The sequence below is a fragment of the Salmo trutta genome, chromosome 14 (assembly GCF_901001165.1).
Source record: "Salmo trutta chromosome 14, fSalTru1.1, whole genome shotgun sequence".
Lineage (NCBI taxonomy): Eukaryota > Metazoa > Chordata > Actinopteri > Salmoniformes > Salmonidae > Salmo > Salmo trutta.
Window position 1 is genome coordinate 31,635,464 of NC_042970.1, and position 25,950 is coordinate 31,661,413.

The window sequence follows — 25,950 nt, forward strand, 5'->3', positions numbered from 1 at the left end:
TGTGTTAGTCTACCCATGAGGAAAACACACCCAGGATTAAGCAAATTAAAAATACATAGAGAAAGAGAAGCACAAGGAAAGAGGAAGGAAAAAAAGACCAGAGATTGAAGCATTTTTTTCATTCCCTTCCACTGATCCTTGGACCAGACAAGTGAGTGCCCTTCACTGAATGCCTTGGGTGAGATGGAGTCCAGTGGGAATACTGAAGCAGCAGACCCCACCTGACAGCTCTCCAAATGAGAAATATAAGACCATTTCACCAGGAGATTCTGCTGCCATTCTGTCTGAAAAATATTTATATTTTTAAAGAATCCTCTAGAACCATCTACAATCTACTATATTCTATCCCAGGGAAAACCCTTGTATTTATCCTTCCAAAGAACTGGATGTGTGACTTAGTCAGTTTCAACCCATGTCTGTAACACGGAGAAGGTGTCCACACTCAACTGGCTGGTTTCACCTCTAGTCCTCCAAAAGATAATAACATACTACTTTTGATATCAGTGAGATCTTTACTGAAAATAGGGATGAGAAAAGTGAATAAATATTGCTTTGCGGACAAAAAGTCCAATCTTCAAAAATAGATGTGAAGAAAAAGGTGTTGAGAAATCCAAAGATAAACCTAGTCTTTTTTTGATTTTTATTTATGGAATGGAAAAACATGTTTCTCCTCCTGACATTTGACTTCAACAACTCCTGATCTTTGTTGTTCCTTCAGTGTCCTATAGCATCTCATTCCTTTCTTTACATTGAAATCTCCTGTATTTCCAGTCTCTCCTCATAACCCTCTTACCCTTTCACTCTCCCTCATTTACCCCTTCTTTCCCTTTATTTTACCTAACTACCTCACCTCCTACTCCCGGTGTAGAACCTCTCTGCCTCCTCCCCTTTCCCCCTCAGCGCCTCTCTCTCACCATCTTTCCCCTTAGTCCCGGTTATCCCAGAGTTCATTCTGGCCGGCACCACCATTCCGGCCAAGGGGGAGGAGGACTTCCTTACGCTGGCCGCCACCCGGCTCAGCCGCAGGAAACGTGTCATCGGGGCAGGAGTGGGCGTGGCCATGGTGCTGGTGCTGCTGGTTGCCATCCCCTTATTGGTTCACACCACCAAAGGGGGCGCGTCTGGGGGCGGGAGCACCCATTATGAGATGCTCGGCAGCTGCAAGATGGTGTGCGACTCTTTCACCCCCCCCACAGGGAAGCCACGAGCTGACTGCTGTCTCCCCCCAACCCCCAGACTTCACAGGGAGAAGGGGCAAATCTGGGTTTCGTGGGAGCCCTGGACCTCCTGGCCCCCCAGGCCCCAGAGGTCCCCCTGGAGAACCAGGCAAGCCAGGCCCCCCTGGGCCCGCCGGCCCTGGCCCAGGGGGCTACGTCCCCTCCTTCTATAGCCCCAAGATTGCCTTCTATGCAGGCCTCCGTAAACAGCATGAAGGGAGTGAAGTGTTGAGGTTTGACGACGTGGTGACAAATGTGGGGAACTACTATGAACCCAGCACTGGCAAGTTCACCTGCCCCCTACCTGGCATCTACTTCTTCACCTACCATGTCCTGATGAGGGGCGGAGACGGGACCAGCATGTGGGCCGACCTGAAGAAGAATGGACAGGTGAGTCAGAGAGGAGTGTATTGTTGTGTGTGCGTATGTATTTGGGGGAATTGGCTGCTCGTGCCCGTGTCAGTTTCTCATTAAATGTCACTACAGTTCCCATTAAAAAATAAAGAATTCTAGACAGATGAGTACTCAATTGTTCTTACACTAAAACAGTTCAACAGTTCTATAATAGTATGAGAACCCCAGAGCTGCCTATGCCTTCTTGTATCACTTCTTCTTCCATTATTCTCTAATGTGTGTTTCTCCTTGTCATAGGCCTCTCTGAAAAATAGAAAGGGTTATAAGGGGTATATTGTTAGAGTTGTATGCATATATGTCTTCAGTCTCAGTCGGTAAAGCATGGTACTTGTAACGAATGCCAAGAGTCGTGGGTTCGATTCCCACTGGGGCTACCCATATGTCAAATGTATTCGTGCATGACTGCCAGTCACTTTGGATAAAAGTGTCATTATTATTATATTATTAAAGGAAAGGTCTGATTATAGGCAAGATTTAGAGATTTATCAGCTTGTTTTCCTAATTAAATATAGAAATACCTTAAAAAAAAACTATTCTGGTAGGAAGTTTAACCAGAGGACCTGTATTTTACACAGATACACTCAGAGAGTATTACTGTTCAAACATGAAGTCACAAGTAAGAACAGTGGAACTCTTACATATCCCAATCAACTTCAAAGTATGCTAGGCCTAAGCGTTCTAAACCCTCAACACTAACTATTTCGCTATTGCTAGTCCAAATGAGGTGGGCCGAGTATTCTATTATTGTTAAGATGTTTGAAGGATGTCTTAGCAAAGCAATCAAGATTTAACATAAAAATGGAAAAGAAGGAACGTTGAAGTAGAGATTATTATGAGAATAAAATAACTCATTCAGCATTTGAATAAGAACAAGTAAGCCCTCACTTAATAGAAGATAAACAAGTTTTACGCTTTGTCAGGTTCCACCTCCTGATTTGGGCAGCAGGAGAGAAAGAGAGAGAATGCAGTGACAGCTAAGCGATCAAGAGGATAACGATCCTCCACATCTCTGTGGAGTGCCGCCAAAACGCAACAGCTGGCTACTGTCCTCTGAGGATCTCCGGCTTTAACATCAATAAATAAACAAGCAACAACAACAACAAAAAAACCAAAAAAGGCTTGAAAGTTGCCCATCTGGAGATGCATGACAAGCTTGAGGGATTAAACCCTGACTCGATGAGGTTCGATTTTGACATGTGTGGTGTGGAACAGAAGAACGACACAGAGGGATTTACCAGAGAGGAATAGAATAAGACTCATTGTTACCAGCCAAGCCAAATCAGCCTGAGTGTTTGGATGAAACACTGGTGTTTGGTTTCTTTACACATCATTTACAGGCTGTATAGTCAGGCAGCGGTGTGTTACTGAGTCGACCGCGACCCTGATACAGTGAGGGAAAAAAGTATTTCATCCCCTGCTGATTTTGTACGTTTGCCCACTTACAAAGAAATTATCAGTCTATAATTTTAATGGTAGGTTTATTTGAACAGTGAGAGACAGAATAACAACAACAAAAAATCCAGAAAAATGCATGTCAAAAATGTTATAAATTGATTTGCATTTTAATGAGGGAAATAAGTATTTGACCCCTCCTGTCCCCTTAGCAGAAAAACACCCCCAAAACATAATGTTTCCACCTCCATGTTTGACAGTGGAGATGGTGTTCTTGGGGTCATAGGCAGCATTCCTCCTCCTCCAAACACGGTGAGTTGAGTTGATGCCAAAGAGCTCCATTTTGGTCTGATCTGACCACAACACTTTCACCAGTTGTCCTCTGAATCATTCAGATGTTCATTGGCAAACTTCAGACGGGCATGTATATGTATTTTTGAGCAGGGGGACCTTGCGGGCGCTGCAGGATTTCAGTCCTTCACGGCGTAGTGTGTTACCAATTGTTTTCTTGGTGACTATGGTCCCAGCTGCCTTGAGATCATTGACAAAATCCTCCCGTGTAGTTCTGGGCTGATTCCTCACCGTTCTCATGATCATTGCAACTCCACGAGGTGAGATCTTGCATGGAGCCCCAGGCCGAGGGATATTGACAGTTCTTTTGTGTTTCTTCCATTTATGAATAATCGCACCAAATGTTGTCACCTTCTCACCAAGCTGCTTGGCGATGGTCTTGTAGCCCATTCCAGCCCTGTGTAGGTCTACAATCTTGTCCCTGACATCCTTGGAGAGCTCTTTGGTCTTGGCCATGGTGGAGAGTTTGGAATCTGATTGATTGATTGCTTCTGTGGACAGGTGTTTTTTATACAGGTAATCAGCTGTGGTTAGGAGCACTCACTTTAAGAGTGTGCTCCTAATCTCAGCTCGTTACTTGTATAAAAGACACCTGGGAGCCAGAAATCTTTCTGATTGAGAGGGGGTCAAATACTTATTTCCCTCATTAAAATGCAAATCAATTTATAACATTTCTGACATGCGTTTTTATGGATATTTTTGTTGTTATTCTGTCTCTCGCTGTTCAAATAAACATACCATTAAAATTATAGACTGATCATTTCTTCGTCAGTGGGCAAACATACAAAATCAGTAGGGGATGAAATACTTTTTCCCTCACTGTAGCTACTGCTTTTTCATTAAAGATTGGTTGGCATGGACAACTATCCGTCATAAAATCTTTGTAAAACTGTCTTCAGTGGAAATGCTAGAGTTGAAGATTTCTTACCCTTAGTCTCAAGATTTCTTACACCTTGTCAACTAGTACAAACAACCAGATCTAAGTGTAAGGGATCTAACCTGTCTTCATCAGACAGTTTTCACTGGGTTGAATGTATACAAGTTCTAGAGAATTTGGCAGTACGTCCAACCTGACTCACAACCGCAGACCACATGTGACCACGCCAGCCCAGGACCTCCATATCCGGCTTCTTCACCTGCGGGATTGTCTGAGGGGGTGCTGAGGAGTATTTCTGTCTGTAATAAAGCCCTTATGTGGGGAAAAACTCATTCTTATTGGCTGGGCCTGACTCCCCAGTGGGTTGACCTGGCTCCCAAGTGGGTGGGCCTATGCCCTTCCAGGCCCACCTATGGCTGTGCCCCTGCCCAGTTATGTGAAATCCATAGATTAGGGCCTAATTTATTTAGTTTAATTGACTGATTTCCTCATATGAACTCAGTATCTCAGTAAAATCTTTGAAATTGTTGCATGTTGCATTTATATTTGTGTTCAGTATAAATGTTACCTACCCAATTGGTGGTGGAATGGATGAGTTCAGGTCAGGTACATGCAGTATTTAAACATTTTATTAGTTACCATTCATTTCACAAGTTTTGAAAATAAAAATGTCTATAATTTTTTCTCCTCGGATCCTGTACCACCTTGGCACTTCTCCCAGCTTCCCTAATACACCCGTAACACGGGGTATTTATTTGACCAGGTCTATTAAGAGGTAGATTCCGCACTGCCTCCCCAGTCATCAATTTGACAGTGGGTGTATAAAGTACACAGTAAAGAAGACAGGAAAATGCCAGGCATAATTGGCAGACCTGGTTTGTCGTGTGCCGTCACTGAAATTGTCATTCCTGTCCTGTCCCGCTGTTAAATCATTCATGGCCTTTAGATTAGAACCTCTCCCATCCACCTGTGCGTCCCTTCTCACACACACACACACACACACACCACACACACACACACACACAAGTGCCCCCCCCCCCTCTGGTCTCTTCTGGCTTGTCTATTGGCTTGCCCATTAATTATTTTTTCCATCAACTGAATTATTTAACCTAATTCAGTGCCCATCCCCCCTCCAGAGGCCCACTCCACTTCGTGGTCCCACTTTGCAGTGAATAGACAAGTGCTCTCGTTGGGGAGCTAACCGATGGGGTCAATTAGAAAACACAACCCTGGGAGAACATCGTATAGCCAAAGCTAGAGACCAACGGATGAACATCAAAGTTACAGCAAGGAGTACCAATGTCAATGTCAATGTTTGGTAGTTGCAATGTGTAGGCATACTATTTGGATTGTGTCAGAAATTGAAAATTGTGATGTGTCCATTGTGATGTTGCATTTAAGTTGTTGTACCTGTCCTTCTGAGTTTCCTAGTCAAACTGTAGTTTTATGTAATAATTATGTAATAATAATAATGATAACTTTATTTGTATAGCGCTTTTCAATACAAGTAAAAGTGCTTCATATCATAAAATAATAAAATAAAAGTACTAACAAAGCAACAGACCAGAGGAAAGAGAATGAAAAAAGATAGCTAATTAAAATCATACATTAAAAGCATCTCCGGCAGACCATTCCAAAGTCTAGGGGCCCTAAAGGAAAATGTCCGGTCTTTCGTTTTCAAACTAGACTTTGGAATGGTCAAAAGTGCCCTGCCAGAGGATCTCAGGCTGCGTCCTGGCTCATAGGGAGATAAAATATCTGAGATATACGATGGGGCTAAACCAAGCCTTAAACGTTTTGAATCTATTCTAACAGTGACTGGTAGCCAGTGTAGAGAAGCTGAAATAGGTGTGATATGGTTGCATTTCCTGGTGCCTGTTAAAAGCTCCGCTGCAGACTTTTAAACTACCTGTAGACGATGGAGTGATTTCTGACTGAGACGTATACAAAGAGTTGCAGTAATTTAGGCCTGAGGAAAGAAAAGCATATATAACTTTCTCCAGATCAGTGACTAAAATAAAATACTTGACTTTAGCTTTATTTCTTGGATGATAAAAGCAGGAACTGGACAACATTCTTTACATGCAGGTCGAGGTTTAGTCAGGGTCAAAGGTTTCTGGCCGTAGACTTTATTTTGGTGGACAAATTACCAAGGTTATTTACAATCTAGGTTCTAGCAAGGTGGGGGCCAAATAAAACAACCTCTGATTTCTTATCATTGAGCTGGAGAAAATTGTCAGACATCCAACATTTGATGCCAGCAAGACACTTGTGAAGGTTAGCCACGCTAGCTTGGTCACTGGGTCTGGTTGGTAAACCAAGCTGTGTGTCATCTGCAGAGCAGTGAAACTGAATGTTATGATGTCACTAAGGGGAAGCAAGTACAGGGCAGAAAAATGATGTACGTGTGATTTACATTGACTATAACTCAAAGGGCAGATCTAGGTGTCAACGCCACCCCCGGCTGTGGCGTTGACACAGAGATACAGTTTATCCACGGTAAATCAAAGGGAGGTGGGATTAAGACACAACTGGGGGTAGGTAATGGGAGGCAGGCTGCAGACAAGTGGGGAGACAGAGAGATCAAGGGAGCAGAGAAAGATGGATGGATAAACAAAGGAGAGCGGACATACGGGATGAGAGACACACTGCTACAGCGAGGCCAACATGAGAGCACTGGATCAGATCAACATAAAGAAGACAGATGAGGAGGGATAGAGTGAACAGAGGAGGAGAGATGGCGTGAAAGAGAAGGCCAGTGTAAAGACAGAAAGGTGGAAGAAATTCAAATGATTAAAGACCTTGACAGTCGTAAATCTCTGAATATCTGATATTGCTAGATGGATGGTGAATCCTTCACGTGTGCTCCTTGACATATTTTCCAGTGTGTCCAGTGTGTCCAGTGTGTCCAGTGTACCTATTAGACATCTATGGAAGGAAGTTATACTGTGTCTGATCCCAGCTCACAACTGACAAGCCTGCATACCCTAGTGAGCTGTCAGATCTCCTCTCTCCATGTTTCTTGAGCCACCAACAGATTTTTGTTAAAGTAAGTGACCTTTCCCATGGATCTATAATTTACAACCAATATAGATTTTGCCCTTTGCGATGATGAGCTGGGAGTGGGATTAATATTTATAGCCGGTATGGAATGCATGGATTGGTCATTTTGGGAGTGTCTAGGCCTGGCCGGTGCTATGTTGGCCTCATATTTCTTCAATATAATAGTTTATGATGAGTCCAGTACAGTGTTTAAAGAGCTGCTGCTAAACCATTTAGACCCAACATGTCTGCTCAGTAGCATTGTGCCTCCTGTGACACCGTGTCCCCATTACAGGACTGTGGCATTTGGTTTGATTTGACCTATTGGAGAAAGAGACCCGGACACAGACTGAGCACTAATTAAGCCCAACACAACATTGGAACCGCGGCCCCACTTCCCGCTTCGCACGGCTCACCCTTTGCACACCTCACAGAGGACATTGGCTACTGGAGAGCTAGAGAGAGTATTTTTCCATTCAGTTGAACTTTAGGCTATACATATCAGTGTAGTTATAGCGTTTTGATCCAAAAACACAGTCATGTTCACTTCAGAAGGGATCCGGTCCAACATCAACTTAATTAGCTCATTAATTAATGATGCTAGCAGCTAATTTGTGGACAACTGTGTGAAGCGCTAGATCTCATTTAGTGGGCCTGACGTATCCGCTGTCAGGATTAGCGGCTACTAATTACCATGGGTTTCAGTGGAGGTGTTAGTTTAGTACACCCTTCCAGATACTGTCTGCTACACAGGACTTAATGTCTACATTTGTTTTGACGTTCCCTTACTTGTCATCCAGAGTTTGTAGGACATACAGGTGGCTTTGAAACTGCAACAGCAAAGCTTTGGTATAAGTGTATATTCATAACACTTCCTTGGAAATGACATCGCTGCCTTTTATAGCAGCGAACATTTTCCAAGCGATGCTTCTTGTCATTCATTTGACTTGTGAAAAACAAGCTGTGTTTTTGCATGCATTTTCGTACTTGTCCCTCTTGGGATTTGAACCCACGACCCTGGTGTTGCAAGCACCATGCTCTACCAACTGAGTCACACAGGAGGACATTTATAAGTCAGTACACCACAAATGCAGTTTTGCTGTGTGTTTCTTTCTCACTCACTCTCTCACTCACTCACGCACTCACGCACTCACTCACTCACTCACTCACTCACTCACTCACTCACTCACACACACACTCGTCTGCTCGCACGCACTCACACACGCTCGAACGCACGCACACAGACGCTCGCACGCACGCACACACACTATATGTCCATACATTTCTCTAATCATCACTGGCCTTTATACAGTGCAGACTAATAGGCCTCCCTTCTCTTCCTTTTCCGGTCTTTTGTCTTGTCTTTGTTTTCCTTCTCATTTTGCCTCACACTTCAATAGTTCATCCCAAAGGTTGGGTTTTCTCATTGAGGAGTGTTGAAATGTCAGGATGGGTTTGATAAAGACCATTTTCTGTGTACGGGAGGATATAGAGCATTTAGCCCTTAGAGATCATGAACGTGTATATGGCGTTCGAAGTATAACATTTGCCAGAATAGACAGTGAAGGCTAAAAGTATGGCATTAACCCATGACTCATGGTATTATATAATGAGGGAACTAAAGGTAGCCAATGAAGAATTTCTCCCCACCATGACAGCTTGATCCCTTTATGAAAATGGCAGCGGTGTGAGATGTTTTAGGATTGGCTGAACATGTGAAGTAAATGTTTAATCAGTCATGTGATGTTAGCAAGACCCAACCACACTTTTATTACTTTATTTAACCAGGTAGGCCAGTTCAGAACAAGTTCTCATTTACAACTGCGACTTGGCCAAGATAACGCAAAGCAGTGCGACACAAACAACAACACAGAGTTACACGTGGAATAAGCAAACATGCAGTCAATAATACAATAGAAAAGTCTATATACAGTGTGTGCACATGAGGTAGGATAAGGGAGGTAAGGCAATAAATAGGCCATAGTGGCGAAATAATTACAATATAGCAATTAAACACTGGAGTGATAGATGTGCAAAAGGTGAGTGTGCAAGTAGAGATACTGGGGTGCAAAGGAACAAAATAAATAAAATAAATAACAGTATGGGGGATGAGGTAGTTGGATGGGCTATTTACAGATGTGCTATTTACAGATGGGCCTAGATAGCATTGTAATCAGATGATATGGAGGAGAAAACAGTGGTTAGGAAGGTCCAAGAAAATGTGTGTGAGTGTGTGTGTGTGTGCCTGTGTGTGCGCATGCCTATGTGTGTGCATGCATGCTTGTGTCTGCCTGCCTGTGTGCATACTTGTGCATCTACCTGCCAGCATACGTGTTTGCATTGGTAAATATCGCAAGGATCCCAATATTCATCATGTCCAAATTGTCAATAGGGGGTAGCAAATGACCTGTGACTGACTGTCACTTAACTTAATGTCATTGCTCAATCTATGTCTGTTTTATAGTTGATGCTCTGCAGGTAGAGTCGTCTGTAGCTGAAACCCCTTTATATCCAATTGAACAGTCTCCACCATTGGTACGTGCCAGCCCAGAGCCAATTAGCGACTTTCTAATCAACGTCTTCACCTTAGGTCCAGAGTGTCATGGCAATATATTAGCATTTAGCATGCCAATTAGGGGTCAGACCCACATGGCTGCTAAAGGGCTTCCACAACCACCACCCTAATGGTAACAGAGCACACCTTAACACTGACCAGAGAGAGAGAGAGAGAGAGAGAGAGAGAGAGAGAGAGAGAGAGAGAGACAGACAGAGCGAGAGACAGACAGGCAGACAGACAGAGCGCCATAGCATTGCATAAACTGGATATTTCCATCAGTTCTCCCCCCTCCTCGACCCCTGCCTCTCTGCCCACAGTGGTCCCACAGGTGAGTTTAAGAGACCCCTCTCAATCTTCTCGCTCCGCTCTGAGAGGTCTGTACATCACGGTGAATGAATCCTGTCAGTTTTATTACCAGAGGAGCAGGGCACCACTGAAAAACACCAAAATAACAGAGACTACGCAGACCCCCACCTCCCCAGTCTCATTCTTGCCCCCTTGAAATAGGCTCGCTTGATCAGTTTGTTATCCAATGGGCTCCCTCCCTCCCCATACTCCAGCCCCCCTCCAGTTTGGCTCCCCTCACCCGTCTTGTGCTTGGACTGTTAAAGTGGCACGCAGCTGCTCCCTCCTGTGGTCTCATTCTAAATCTCTCTCACTTACCCTCGTTTTCACCATCCCTCTCCTCTCTTTTCTCTTTACCCCATTCCCTTTTCCCCTGTACTCTCCCGGCTCTCCTTCTCTGCCTTCTCCTATTCTCCACTGACTCTCTGTCTCCACATCCCTCTCTCCTCTCTTTGTCTTTAGCTCCCTCCCTTTGTCCCTCTCTCTCTATCTCTCTCCCTCTCCTATTTAATGGTGCCCCAATAATGAAAAGTGGAGGCAGTGTTATCCTCCCTGTCGTCCCGCGGGCCCTCGCTCTCCCCAGCAGCAGCTCAAGTCGGCACGGCATTTGGCCAACAGACAGAAATTCACTCCCTTGTCGATATCAATCTCCACTGCAGTTGACAATAATCCCGATTTGCCTTTCTCTCTTTCACACTCCCACTGCTCCCCCTCCTCCCCTCTTAGAGAAAACAAGGTTTCATTTTGATAGTTACTGGGTGAGAGCCCAAACTGAGATTCACTGCTCTGGTTCTCTAATCAGACTGCTCCGCCTGTTCCCTTTGTGTAAATGCTGGTACGTTAACAGTTATGGTGGTAGTATTTACAATATGTTCTGTAATTGGTATGCTCTATTTATTTATACAAATGACTATTTTCTCGTTGCTGTTTGACCATGCACTTACTTTAGAGTTGAGGATAACATCATAAATAAGACCCTACATACTTTGCATGATTCACTATTTCTTCTAAAATAAGTTGAAATTGAAAAACGTTTGTGTTCACATGAGTATTTGTTTGATTTAGAACTGCACAAGACCAAGAAATAAAATCTAAACTGAAATTTAGATTTTTTACTTCAAGGAAATGGCCAGGACTAAATTATTCAAAATTCAAAATTGGTTGGAGGGAATAATTGTAATTGAATGTGTTGTGTATCTCACCTGTGGTAAGTTGCAGGTGCCTACAGGGTAAAAGTAGCCATTTTAACCAGTTTTGAAAGGAAAAAACAGAACATTCCGCTCCATTGCAGTGAAAAGTTGAAATATATTTAACTTCATCAGTACATGTATTCTCATTTTAATACATTGGTTTCACCAACATGGTTTTTAAATGTTACACCATGACGCTTCATTGTTGGGCAGAATTGCTGTGAAGCCACTAGGTTATATTAGGAATTACAATGCAACTATACATTAATCATAAACATTACACATTAAATGTCAGCAACTGAATATATTTTCTGCTGTCTGAGCCTTGGTGAAGTAATGTCCCCTATGGCTCTGTGCCAGAAGTCATAAATAACCAGGCTTCCTTATCGCTAGCAAATATAATTAACTGAATGCCATGTTTAAAGGGTCATTGCAGGGAGGAGGGATACACGCCAGCACTGTCACAGCCCTTGTTATGACCCTTTAAAGGGATACTTTGGTATGTTGGACTTGGGAGTCAGACGAACTCATGTATACCATTTTAATGTCTCTGCATGCAGTTTGAAGGAGGTTGAAGGTAGCATATTGGTAGCTTTGGGATATTCAAATAGACAGAACGCTCATGGCATTTGACCTTGAATTCAAAACTGGGCAGTGTCATCTGTTAAGTAAAAGCTGGCCACTTGCTCTGAAAGCTTGACATTGGGAAATTCTGGGCTGATACTGATAACCAATATTTTCTTGACCATGATGGCCGATAAGATGCTTTACTATTTCATATTTTTTATGAAAAAGATTCTCAGATACCATTTTTCTGTTGTTATGTTTTTGTTGTTGCCATTATCGGCCGATACTGATATGGCGATATATTGTCTGATACTATTAATGATATCGCCTGATACTTGTGAACCAGGAATGACCAAGTGCTACCAAGAGAGAATGACAGATGAATAATTATAAGGATGTGGCAAGGCCCATACCAAACTAGAATACTAACCTTAACCCTAAACCACAACAACCCAGTGTAGATTAACATAAGCCGCCTAGCTATACATCTATGGAAAAAGGTTCTCCTGGAAAGGTTCTCCTCCTTGCCCGCCCCTCAAAACACAACTCAGAGAATGTCAGGGGATTAATGCCACTCAACCATGTAGACAGATGTTGGGATTGACAGCAAGTCAGCCTCTCCGTTCTCCATTTTGTTTTACACAAAACCACATCACAGATCCTCCTCACGGGAGTCATTCATTTCTCTCAGAGAAGAGGAAGTCTATAGAAGATGGCAAAAGATCTTTAAAAGATGCAATTCCTTTATGTGTCTCCAGTCTACCTGAGATACATAAAAAAACAATATAGACTACTAAAGGAAATACTACTAGTCCAGCAGCTTTTATAGACAACAGTGTGTGTAGCCAAGCATGGATTTTTATTCTGACCTCCCGCCACTGTTTCAGGAGACCATCTGACCGCAGTAGCCTATTCTGTGGCCCCATTTATTGTGATTGTATGGAGTTATTGAGGAGTGGGACCCATTAAGGAGGGAGCTGCCATGGCTGTTCGACTACCAATTACCAGGGGGGGTGTTGGAGGGGGTCCCGGGAGACCTGGCACAGCAGCGCGCCGTTAATCAATCCAATTTAGACCGGACAGGGACACGCTTAGCCGCCGCTCCCGCCAACACTGCCATGGCAGGGGAAGAAACCGCAAGCGTGACCTGCATCTCATTCTGGGGAAAGGACAAAAAAAGATGGATAGATGGGTCCAGAATGAAGAGATAGTGAGGGGGTGCGGAAGGAGGGAGGATGATGGAGGGGGTGTTAGGCAGAGAGGGAGAGACAGAACAATTAATGGAGGGATGTGAGTTGGATTAAAAACAACAAAGGGAACGGATCGATTCATGTGAGTCTTTGGGAAGAAGAAAAAAGGCCCATGCAACAAGCTGTAAGTGGAAAGAGATATTCTGGCCTATAAGAATATGGGAAACTATAGTGAGTAGCCTAATCAGTTAAATTGATGATATGTGCAAAAAAATCGTTATTGCCAACCAGGTTGTGGAGAAATGGTTAGTTTCATTTGATATGTCTAACCGATCATAGGGGACAGGGACTTGGTGACAGGTTGAGATGATGGAACATATCCTCAGCCATGCCTAGGCCCTGGGAGAGAGACAAGGATGGAGTGAGGGTATCAGATTTGCATTAATTAATATAGATGCGCTAGTGTATTCAATTTTTCCACGATTAAATGGATCCCATGCTTGAGCAGTTGGCTATTTATCTGGTGATGTTACTTTTCATTATAAGCAGCTTTAGTAATTAGGGCTACAAACAGACAATGAATAAATGGCACAACTTAAGATGTAGTGCAACTCATTATAGGCCATTGGTGTACACAAAATGTGTATACCATGAGCAGTGTCTTTTCCTATGTTTTACCATGTATAATGAATATAAATGGAATATACTTTTATAATTGTTTGAGGCAGACATATAAATGCGTGACTGGTGAGAGTTTGTAAAATACTTGATTACTAAATAGGAAAGCAAAGATCAGTTAAAACCATGTTCTAAACACGTTAATCTGATTTCTATATTATGACTATGAGGAACATTGAGATTGATACTCTGTTGAAGCACGTCTTCCCTGATCCCAACTAAACCGTCTAGGAGGCGATCTCTATCATTCTTCCACTGCAACAGGTGCTGGACACCCCGATAAATCGATAGTGTGAGGTTGTGTTCTCAATGAAGGCTCTGGGTTAAAGGTCAATACACAGCTCTTCTATTTAGAGCAATACATTGGACAGGAAGGCCGCTGTACCGATGACATTATACAAAGACCCCAGAGTGAAGGAGGAAATAATATTACACGGCTCAGAGAGAGAAAAGAGAATGAGATGGGGAAACGGGAGGAGAGAGAGAGGGATGGAGAGATAAAAGATGGATAGAGGGAAGATTGGAGGAGGGAAGCTGAGAAAAAGAGAGAGGTAAAAATAAGAAATAGAGACAGTGGGGAAATACCCGTATTCCTTCTTTTGGGCCATTAGTAGTGAATATTAATGATTTACACTATGTGTGTTGGGGAGATAGTCTTGGAGGGATAGTTGTAAATGAACACATAGGGATGAGCCATAATCGGCCCATATTCCCCCGTGTCCTTCTCATCCCAGTAATGAACATTTAGATGACCATGATGACCAAGGCTCAACCTCAGGCCATGATTACATTACAGACATGAGGCTAATGTACCACAGAGAGGAGAGTTAGAGTGGCTGCTCAGTGGAAGAGATGAGTCCGGGCCAGTGGGCAAGGTTGTCTGTGGTGGGGGGGTGTATGAGGAAGCAGGGACAGCAGGAAGGGTTACAAGGGGGCGTGGGAGTGCAAGAGTCTACATGTTTACATTTGAGTCATTTAGCAGACACTCTTATCCAGAGTGAATTACAGTTAGCGCATTCATCGCGCTAGGTGAGACAACCACATATCACAGTCGTAGTAAGTACATTTTTCCTCAATAAGGAAATGATCAGCAGTCAGTGATAGTAGGTGAAGATAAGTGCAAGGAAATGGGTGTGGGATGGGATAAGACTGAGATGTCTTATTTAAGATACTCTTTGAAGATATAGGGTTTCAGGTGCTTTTGGAAGAGGGGCAGGTACTCAGCTGTCCTAGCATCACAGGGAAGCTGGTTCCACCCATAGAATAAGGAATTAGAATACGAGAATGGACATGAACCTTCTTATAATGGGATAAAGGTCAGCCATTTTGATAGGTGAGTTGGTCAAACATGGTTTGCCAGTACTGTAATAATGAATTTGAAGTATTTATCTGCACTGTGTATTTGTTAGCTAACTAGCCAGACAGTTTAAGAGGATATTTCAAATGAACCGCCAATATGCCAGCATTCCAATCAAACAATGCAGTGAATCCACAGCCAGACACTGACTGAATTCAGTTGATGATAGGACTTAGACAAGTTGGAAATGCAACAAGTTCTGACATTTTCCAAGAACAACAATTTATACATTCTGTTTATATATATTTTAGAGGCTATTTACACAGAAACTTGGTATGAAACCAATATAAACTGTATTTATAATTATGTGACAATATTTTAAGTTGACAATAATTCTATTACACAATCTCTGATATATCGCGTGCCTTACTTTTATTTTATTGCATAAGTAAAATGCCCCATTCTGGAACATTGAAGGTTCATCCCACATAACAAATACCACAGTGCCTCCGCACACTGACTCTGTACTGGTACCCCCTGTATATAGCCTCGCTATTGTTATTTTACTGCTGCTCTTTCACTATTTGTTACTTTTATTTCTTACCTTTTTTGCTATTTTCTAGTGGTGTAACGGACCTTAGTTGATCCATGAGGATCACCCCCCACGGTTCGGCACACATGTGAACCGTAGATCATTTGCAAAGTTTAACCATCATAGTGTGAAATACAGTTTTACTGTCGCAGTTACTTTTTAAATAAATAATTCCCTAAATATCGATGCAGAGTTGCAGTGAAAAGATAAAGAAAAGACAGATGCGTGCTGTGTTTTACTCTGAAGCCTGAAGGTTGATTTGATGATTTGTTTTAAAGCAGTTGTGTGTACTGTTCACGTGAACGGGGCATGTTGAATCCCAACGAATCAGTGGCGGATGCTCGCGTTGCAAAAAGCAAAGAAGAAAAAAGAGCAGTGACAGCCATGGCTATCGGAGGAGCTGAAGGACTGGAAAAGCCTCCCGCTTCATTTAAGTCTCATGTATGGGAGCATGTTAGCTTCCCTGTCAAATATGATGATGGAAGAAGGGTGGTGGACAACACCATTACGGTGGGTAGGCATTGTGCCACAAGAAAGCCGTATGATCATGGAAATACATCGAGCATAGCCACATATTTAAAGCGTCATCACCCTGGTGTGTGACGGGAGCCAACTCAGCCAAGAGACAACAACTTCTCACCGCGGCATTTAAGCCCTTTGCTGCAGAATCAGACCGGACTGAAGCCATCACCAAATCTATTGGGATGTTTATCACTGCAGACATGAGTCCATCCTCTGTTGTGGAAAACAAAGGGTTTAAAAATATGGTGAAAGTGCTTGAGCCACTCTAGGAAATCCCCTGGCGCATCCACTTCAGTATGAAGATCGAGCCAGATCTTTATGAACAGGAAAATATCAAATTGTCGCCGAATTATCCAAGGCATCCTCTGTTTCCCTCACCACATACGGGTGGACCTCCAGGGCAACGGAAACCTACGTGACTGTGACTGCTCACTACACCACAGAGGAGTGGACCTCCAGGGTAACAGAAAGCTACGTGACTGTGACTGCTCACTACACCACAGAGGAGTGGACCTCCAGGGTAACAGAAAGCTACGTGACTGTGACTGCTCACTACACCACAGAGGAGTGGACCTCCAGGGTAACAGAAAGCTACGTGACTGTGACTGCTCACTACACCACAGAGGAGTGGACCTCCAGGGTAACAGAAAGCTACGTGACTGTGACTGCTCACTACACCACAGAGGAGTGGACCTCCAGGGTAACAGAAAGCTACGTGACTGTGACTGCTCACTACACCACAGAGGAGTGGACCTCCAGGGTAACAGAAAGCTACGTGACTGTGACTGCTCACTACACCACAGAGGAGTGGACCTCCAGGGTAACAGAAAGCTACGTGACTGTGACTGCTCACTACACCACAGAGGAGTGGGAGATGTGAAGTCCAGTGCTACAGACACACCCCCTCTATGAGAGTCACACAGGCACAAATCTGGCGCAGGTACTGCTCGGAGCAGTAGCAGAGTGGAAGCTAGAGAGGCCCAATAGCAATATCCCAATCACCACAGATAATGCCAGGTAAATGCCGTGTTAGAAGCTAGACTGGGGCCACAGATAGCTTGCTTTGCACATGTGATCAATTTAGCATCCCAAAGGGGAATCTCAGTGAACCAGATGGGCCGTCTCCTTGGGAGGATCAGGAAGGTGGTTTCCTTTTTCCACCGAAGCACAACAGCCGCCCATGTGCTTAAGACCAAGCAATAAATGCTACAGCTACCGACCCACAAGCTCATACACCATGTCACAACAAGATGGAACTCCACTTATGACACGTTGGAGCGCCATCTTGAGCAGCAGGCAGCTGTATACTCTGCACTGACAGACATGACCCTGAAAGAAAATAAAGACATCGTCACCTTGTCTGATGATGACGTGAAAGTAGCAGAGGAGGTCCTCCAGGTGCTCAAACCCCTCAAAATGGTTACAACCCTATTGAGCACTGAAATGTCACCGTCTGTGTCCATGATCCTACCTCTGAAAACAAGGATTCTACAATCCATGGCTCCAAGTGAGGAGGACAGCACCATCACTAGAGATGTCAAGGCTGCCATTAGAGAGGACCTGAACCCCAGATACCCCCTTAATGTACAGGACTACCTTCATAGTTCTACTGCACTGGATCCAAGGTTCAAGTCCCTATCTGTTCAAGTCCCTGTCTGTTCAAGTCCCTGTCTCACCTAGACCCTGCCCTACACCGGAGGACATACAGTGATCTCACCACTGACATTGAGGCCACTGAAGAGGTAAAAAAATAAATAAAAGTGAATTACTTAAATAATAAATATACTGCAGTCTAATCTAAGTCTATGCTATTGCTATTATAATCATCATTTTTGATTGGAATAATAATGGCTTTTATTAAATGTTATTGCCACAATTATAGTTCTATGAAATATGAAAATAAATAATTTGTTTGTTTCATAGATCAAGTCATTTTTTCTGCAGGGTCAAGCCACAGAGCCGACCGGAGCAGACTCAGAGGCATCTCTTCCACTAAATAATTTGGCCATGAAGGAGCTTTTCGGGGAGACCTTTGTGAGCAAGGACACAGGCAAGACGTTTGCCAACACTATCAAAGAGGAGGTGGCATCCTACAAGGCAGCAAGCGGCATTCCAGTGGATGGTGGTCCACTGGCATGGTGGAAAAGCAATGAGTGTAAATACCCTCACATTGCCATGACGGCAAGATGCTACCTGGCTGTGCCTGGCACTTCAGTTCCTAGTGAGAGGGTGTTCTCCACGGCAGGGGACATAGTGACTGTAAAGAGGTCCCCAGACAATGTAGACATCATCTTTTTGAAAAATAAGTTACAAGCTCAGGTTTGCTTTGCTTTCTTTATTTTTTTACTTTGTATTGATGATGAAGACACAAGCTATTTTTACATTCACTATTGTTCAAAGGAAGAAGGTTTCATGCCTCATATTGCACTTTAATTTAACAATTGAGTATTGAATATTTTATTTGAATATTTTATTTAAACATTGAAAAGTTCCTTGCTTTAAGTGTTCTTTAAGCAATAAATGGAAAGCAAAGTTTAATTTATCTCCCTTCTTTTTTTTTGCTGATCCGAAAAATTATCGAATCCGTGACTCAAAACCATTTTGTGATCCGCTGCACCACTAGTATTTTCTTAAAACTGCATTGTTGGTTAAGGGCTTGTAAGTAAGCATTTCACTGTAAGGTCTACATCTGCTGTATTCGGTGTGACAAATAAAATGTGATTTGATTTGATTTGAGTTTACTATAGAATACTACAGTACTTACTATATAATTATGTAGTAAACTGTAGTATACTGTAGAATACTGTACTACACACTGTAGTAAACCTCAATCATGTGTAGTACTTTGTATATAATTTTGTAGTATACTATACTAAACACTACAGTATTGGCAACACAAAAAAACACTGTAGTAAATACTACAGAAATGTCCACAAAAACACTACAGTCCACAAAAACCCCAAAACATTTTGACTATAGTAAATACTACAGTATTTAATTTGCATATACACTGTGCGTTTCCCTCCCGCATATCCCAATTTGTGTCACCCGTAAGTGAGAAACCTAAACCCAAGTATAGACAATATATTTTGTTCCCTACAGGTTCTAGAAAATAGTAGAAGCTCTGAACTCTGTCCTACCTACAGGTTATGGAAAATGTGATATTTTAGTATTTCTCTAGTAGGTTTCCTCAAGGAGAAAGCCCCCCACTTCATTGTCAAAGATAATAATACGCAAACACTTTAGTAAATACTACAGTAGTGTCCCCAAAAAAACACTATAGTAAATACTACAGTATACTACAGTTTGCACAAATTCGACCGTAAATTCTACAGTATACCATACTACAGTCCGCAAAAACACTTCAGTAAATACTTGTCTGCAAAAACACTACAGTAATTACTATCGTATGTACTACTCTTTTTTTTACTACAGTATTTATACTATAGTAAACTATAAATACTACAGTAAAGTATGCAAAAACACAACAGTATTCCTACCATAGTATACACAATAATATTTTTTCATGGGGGATGACATAGCCCCTCTAGTTATTTAATAGGATCTCTATGGTTCCACCATTGGGGTGCCAGGACAGAGAAGAGCTTTGACTGGACTGAGCAGGAGCTGACCTCCTGTAGGGATGGGACAGCCAAGAGACCAGAAATAGCACAACAGGGTGCTTGGGTTGGGATGTAGGGTTTAAGCATAGCCTGAAGGTGGGGATGGGCAGTTCCCCTTGCTGCTCAGTAAGGGGCAAGCACCATGGTCTGGTAGTCGATGCGAGCTTGGGAAAGTTGAACACCAGATGGGCTGCTACATTCTGGATAAGTTGCAGGGGTTTGATGGCACAAGTGGGGAGCCCAGACAACAGAGAGTTGCAATAGTCCAGACGGGAGATGACAAATGTCTGGATTAGGACCTGCGCCGTTTCCTGTGTGAGGAATGTACTCAAAGGATATTGTAGAGCATAAACCTGCAGGAGTGAGTCACTGCTTTGAAGTTTGCAGAGAATGACATGGTGTTGTCCACGGTCATGCCAAGGTTCTTTGTACTCTGGGAGGGTGACACCGTGGAGTTGTCGACCGTGATGGAGAGGTCTTGGAGCGGGCAGGACTTCCCCGAGAGGAAGAGCAGCTCTGTCTTGTCGAGGTTGAGCTTGGAGTGGTGGGCTGAAATTCAAGCTAAGATATCTGCCAGACACACAGAGATGCATGTCGCCACCTGTGTGTCAGGAGGGAGAATGAGAAAATAGTTGAGTGTCATCTACATAGCAATGATAGGAAAGACCATCAGAGGATATGCCGGACCTGAGTGACTTGGTGCATAGAGAAAAGAAGAAAGGGCCTAGAACCGAGCCCTGGGGGACACCAGCAGAGCATCCTGCCAGGTAGGATGCCATCCAGGAGTGTGGAGAGCCTGAGACGCCCAGCCCTGACAGGGTAGAGAAGAGGATCTGATTGTTCACAGTGTCACAGGCAGTGGATAGATATAGGAGGATGAGAAGAGAGGAGAGCGAGTCAGCTTTGGCAGAGCGGAGAGCCTTCGTGACACAGAAGAGAGCAGTCTCAGTTGAGTGACCCGTCTTGAAGCCTGACTGGTTAGGGTCAAGAAGATCATTCTGAGAGAGATAACGAGAGAGTTGGTCAGAGACAACATGCTCAAGTGTTTGGAGAAAAAAAAGAAAGAAGGGATACCGGTCTGTAGCCATCTCTGGCCATCTTGAAGTCAGAGGGGACGGAACCAGTGGTCAGGGATGAGTTGATGAGGGAAGTGAGGAATGGAAAGTCTCCATAGATAGTCTAGAGAAGGGAAGAGAGGATGGGTTTGAGTGGGCAGGTTGTTGGGTGACTGGACATCAATAGTCACAGGATTTCAACTGGAGAAAGAGTGGAGAAAGAGGTCAAGGCATAGTGTAGTTCTGTGTGAGGAGGACCAGTGGACTCAGTAGGCTGAGTGAATGAGGAGCGAATGTCGGAGCGAATGTCAGAGAGGGAGTGGGGGGGGGGGTGGAGGATTAAGGAAGGAGGAGCAGGTGGAAAATAGTTTCCCAGGGTTGGAAGCAGAGGCTTGAAATTTAGAGTGATAGAAAGGGGCTTTAGCAGTGGATACAGAAGAAGAGAAGGTAGAGAGGAGGAAGTGGAAGGATGATAGGTCCGCCGGTGTTTAGTTTTCCTCCATTTTTGTCCAGCAGCCGCAGCCTTGTTCTGTGGGCATGCAGTGAGTCACTCAGCCACAGAACAGGACAGGAGGGTCGAGCCGGCCGGCAGAAAAGGGAACAGTTAGAGTCAAAGGAGGGAGAGTACGCTCGACGAGGCAAAGTTAGGAGAAAGGAGGGAGAAGGATTTAGCAGGAAGAGATGATAGGATAGAAAAGGAGAGAATAGTGGGAGAGAAAGAGAGAATATTGTGATGGCACATGACCATCTGGGTAGGAGCTGAGCGGGTAAGGTTGGAGGAGAGAAGGAGAGAAAAAGAAACAAAGTAGTGATCAGAGATCTGAAGGGGGGGTTGCAGTGAGATCAATAGGCGAACAGCCCCTACTAAAGATGAGATCAAGCGTATTGCCTGCCTTTCGAGTGGGAGGGGACTGAGAAAGTGTGATGTCAAAAGAGGCAAGGAGGGGAAAGAAAGAGGTGGAAAGAAATTAGATGAAGTCAGGCGTCGGGAGGTTGAAGTTGCCCAGTACGATGAGTGGTGAGCCATCATTGGGAAATTGGCTTATCAAAGTGTCAAGCTCATTGAAGAACTCTCCAAGGGCACCTTGTGGGCGATAGATGACAACAATGTTAAGCTTGAGTGGACAAGTGACAGTGACAGCATGGAATTCAAGTGAGGAGATGGACAGGTGAGAGAGGGGGAAAATATAAAATCTCCATTTAGGAAAAATGAGTAGCCCTGTGCCAACACCACGATGACCAGATGCTCTAGGACTATGAGAGAACACATAGTCAGCTGAGGAGAGAGCAGCTGGAGAAGCAGTGTTTTCTGGGGTAATCCATTTAGGGACTGAAGGGCGACATAGGCTGAGCTATTACATTATATAGTACTGTACATGTATAAACACATCACACCCAAATTAATTAGGTCTTGTCTCTGGATTAAATACATGTAATTAGATGATGTGCTTTCCATGTCTGTATTATTTATCCACTTGTCTACTTAGTCACTTTCTCCAACCTACCACCCCACCCACCCCCCCTTCTCTGTCTCTTTCTCTCTCTTTGTCCCTCTCTGTCTCTCCATCTCTCTCTCGCTCTTTCTCTCTTTGTCCCTCTCTCTCTCAGGTGAGGGCCAGTGCCATAGCCCAGGATGCTGATCTGAACTATGACTACGCCTCCAACAGTGTCATCCTGCACCTGGACGTGGGGGACGAAGTGTGTGTGCAGCTCGATGGGGGCAAAGTCCACGGAGGAAACACCAACAAATACAGCACCTTCTCTGGCTTCCTCATCTACCCTGACTGATGGCATTCATGCGTTACACACACACAAACATACAACCACACAAACAAACAATCTCCCAGGCAAACATATACAGCACCTTCTTCGGGATTCTCATCCAACGTGATTCTCTAAACCTCTCTCTCTCTCTATTGCTAAAACACACACATTATTTAAAGAAACAGATGCAGTGGGAAAAGGAAAATGTATATTTGCTCTGTGTTTTTTATGTCTTTAAAAGTTTGGATAGTGGCCACACCATAACATTCCAAACCAAGTGCAGTTACAAGGCATCTAATGTGCAAGTGTGTATATAGAAATGTTAATTTAATATACACACCCACATGTCCATTTGTTTGTCGTGCTGCAGCACCCTTACTTCCCACGGCTATGGGTCCGGTCCGCCTGCAGGTCTAAAAAAAAGTATATATTTTACATTTAATTTTTTTTGTATTAGTATTACTGTGTTGTGTAATTCTCATGATATCCCTGAATCACAGATATTTAAATTAAACTAGCATGTAAGTATGTGATGATAAACAAGAATTATGTCAAGACAAAAAAAGATATAATCTTGATATTGTGTATATTCTTAAAGTTACATACACTCCCCTCCATATGTATGTGGACAGTGAAGGCAACAGTGCAGAATGTCACCTTTTATTTTAGGGTAATTTTCATACATATCCGTTTTACCTTTTAGAAATCAAAGCGCTTTATGTATCAAAGCACTTTATGTATCCATTTGAATAAGTCATAAGTATTTGTACAAATTCACATATTGTGTATTAAAGTAGTCAAACGCTATAAGTATTTGGTCCCATAATCCTTGCACACAATGACTACATCAAGCTTGTGATTCTAAAAACTTGTATGCATTTGCGGTTTTTTTTTTGTGTGTGTTTTGGAGAAAAAAAATTGCCCAATAGGGACTAGATACAAAGAGATAGCCTATGCATGAAAATACCCTCAAATAAAAGGTGACATTCTGTACTGTTGCCTCAAACATGTGTTCTCAAATCCAAAATGCTGGAGAATAGAGCCAAATAAAAAAATGCAGCTTCACTGTCCAAATACATACGTATGGAGTGGAGTGTATATATTCACTTCTGATGCACACACATCTGTGTATGTGATCAGGTATGTGGAAGCATACATGACTCATGCACACACACACAGAAATGCACACACACACACACACAGAAATGCACACAAACACACACAGAAATGCACACACACACACACAGTGATTAATTGACTTCCCCTATCTAGTGTTGCATTGACAGGAGCTGACCATTTCGACCACCAGTGTGGAATTGAGTAAAATCGTCTCAGAATGCAGACTGTAAATCGAACACTTCGAGCTTGGCTGCGGGGCCTCCCGCCTCCCTTCTTCGCTCCGAGATGGATTTCCAATACGGCTGAAGACACAAAACGAGAAAAGTCATGAATATATTGATCGGAGCTGATAATACACGCAACATCACGAACATCATCCAGTATGGTGTGTGTGTGTGTAAAGATAAGTATCATGTTGTTGTTAGTTTTACCCACATGGCCCCTGGCTACAGCTATAGGGGTTTTCCTAACACACAGGATATCAACGATGAGGCTTATGGTAGACAGATACATTATTTTTCCAGACCTTATGGCGGATGATAGAGCATCATCATGTTCCACTAATGATCCTGTGTATAAACCCTCAACTGTTGGCGGGACTACTATAGGATTACTATTCCTATATTCACTTTACATTCAATTGATAACATAGCAATTTAAAATGGGTGTCAAAGGCATACACAGAGATGGAGCTTTAGATCATACTGGTTATTTGTATATAGATGAGTCCTCTTTTCTTCAAAGGTAAAGCAGACGGTTTGTTTACAGTGTGGATATGGACATTGAGGATTCATCTTGTACTCTGTACAGAACTAGTTTCACATTTTCAAATATATGCTACCGTAGAGTGTCTTCAATGGAAATGTGCATCTTTGTGTGTTTTATTGAATGTACCATACATTACTAATTGTAAATGCAATCCAAATATGCAGGTTCAGGTTGATGCTGTCGGTCAAAGATGTTATGCAAACACTTGACACAGTGGCAACGAGAATCTATAATGTTTCACTTGTGTTATCGATCAGAATGGATTTCATGGCGGTTTTAGTGTGGCGACATAGTTATCTTGTCATACCATAACAAAATACAACTAACTATCTTTACATCAATGTAAATGCCCTGCCTAGACAATACCATGAAAAACAGATCCTCGTGACACGCATCTGTAGTTATAGCATCATACATGTACCTAATGTAAGTAGTTGTACATGTTACAGGACTTCAGAGGAGGGCTCTGTTGTAACAAGTAGTTGTATTAGGAAAACCCCAGAATGAACCGCTGCTGCAGCAGGGATGATACTGCTACACCATGTGTGTGCATTAATGTTACAACCCAGTGAACCGGTGTGTGTCGAGTCTCAGGTCCAACTACAGGACAGAGCTTTGGGCTTGATCTAGAGACAGAACACTGGTTATTATCAAACTGCATCAGTCAGATGAAAACATTATTCCTGTATTATACCTTAACGGACAGTATTGCAACAACCATCTACCATCTCATTTACACCAACGTAATGTACAGATTAGTTTGTGTGTGAGTGTACATGACCTCCCTCTGTGTCATGCTGCATTCTGCTGTGTTCCCTGGCACTAAACAATGTTAAGTAACTTACTGTTGAAAAAGAAACCTGATCTTTGTTTTTGAACAGTATGAATTGATTGTTGTCACTGTACCTTGCAAGCTGAGCTGTGTGTGTATATCTTATGTATAATACTAAAAACTCAGCCCTAAGACTATATCTAAGACCTACAATAAACCAATGTGAAGACGCCTCTGAGTCACTTGCTGACTTACACTAATGCTGTCATTATTTACAATCCAAAAACATTGTCAATTTGTTACTGCAGTAATTTATTTTCCTTTGTTTATGTGGTGAGTTGAGAACCAATGAATGTTACAGACTTAAGGATGAATACTGCATTTATGGATGTACATTGCATTCAGTGTACTACAACTTAAACTCTCAGATGCCACTGAAATAGCTACTGTTATCTCACATTTCACTATTATTTTAGTAAATTAGCATGAGCTGATGCTCACCTAAAAATGTTTGTAGAGGTGCTGGCTAACCAAAAGTAAACTGTCTAAAAATAAGTAAAGACAGTCGCTCACTATATATGCTCCCAACAATTGAATGGAAAAACCTAATAACCGAAA

The 25,950-nt window shown here is 42.9% G+C and overlaps 1 protein-coding gene and 1 non-coding gene across 2 annotated transcripts; both read left to right on the plus strand.

Moving 5' to 3' along the window:
- c1ql4b (complement component 1, q subcomponent-like 4b) lies at positions 1 to 25,572 on the plus strand. Its single transcript, XM_029775312.1, is given in 3 exon segments — positions 1 to 1,188; positions 1,190 to 1,607; positions 22,518 to 25,572. Coding segments are annotated over 3 exon segments (726 nt in total). The 5' UTR covers positions 1 to 1,060; the 3' UTR covers positions 22,698 to 25,572.
- On the plus strand, positions 19,386 to 19,438 carry LOC115148007 (U7 small nuclear RNA). Its single transcript, XR_003866582.1, has one exon. It is a non-coding gene; the product is annotated as a U7 small nuclear RNA (small nuclear RNA).
- Positions 25,573 to 25,950: the final 378 nt, after the last annotated feature.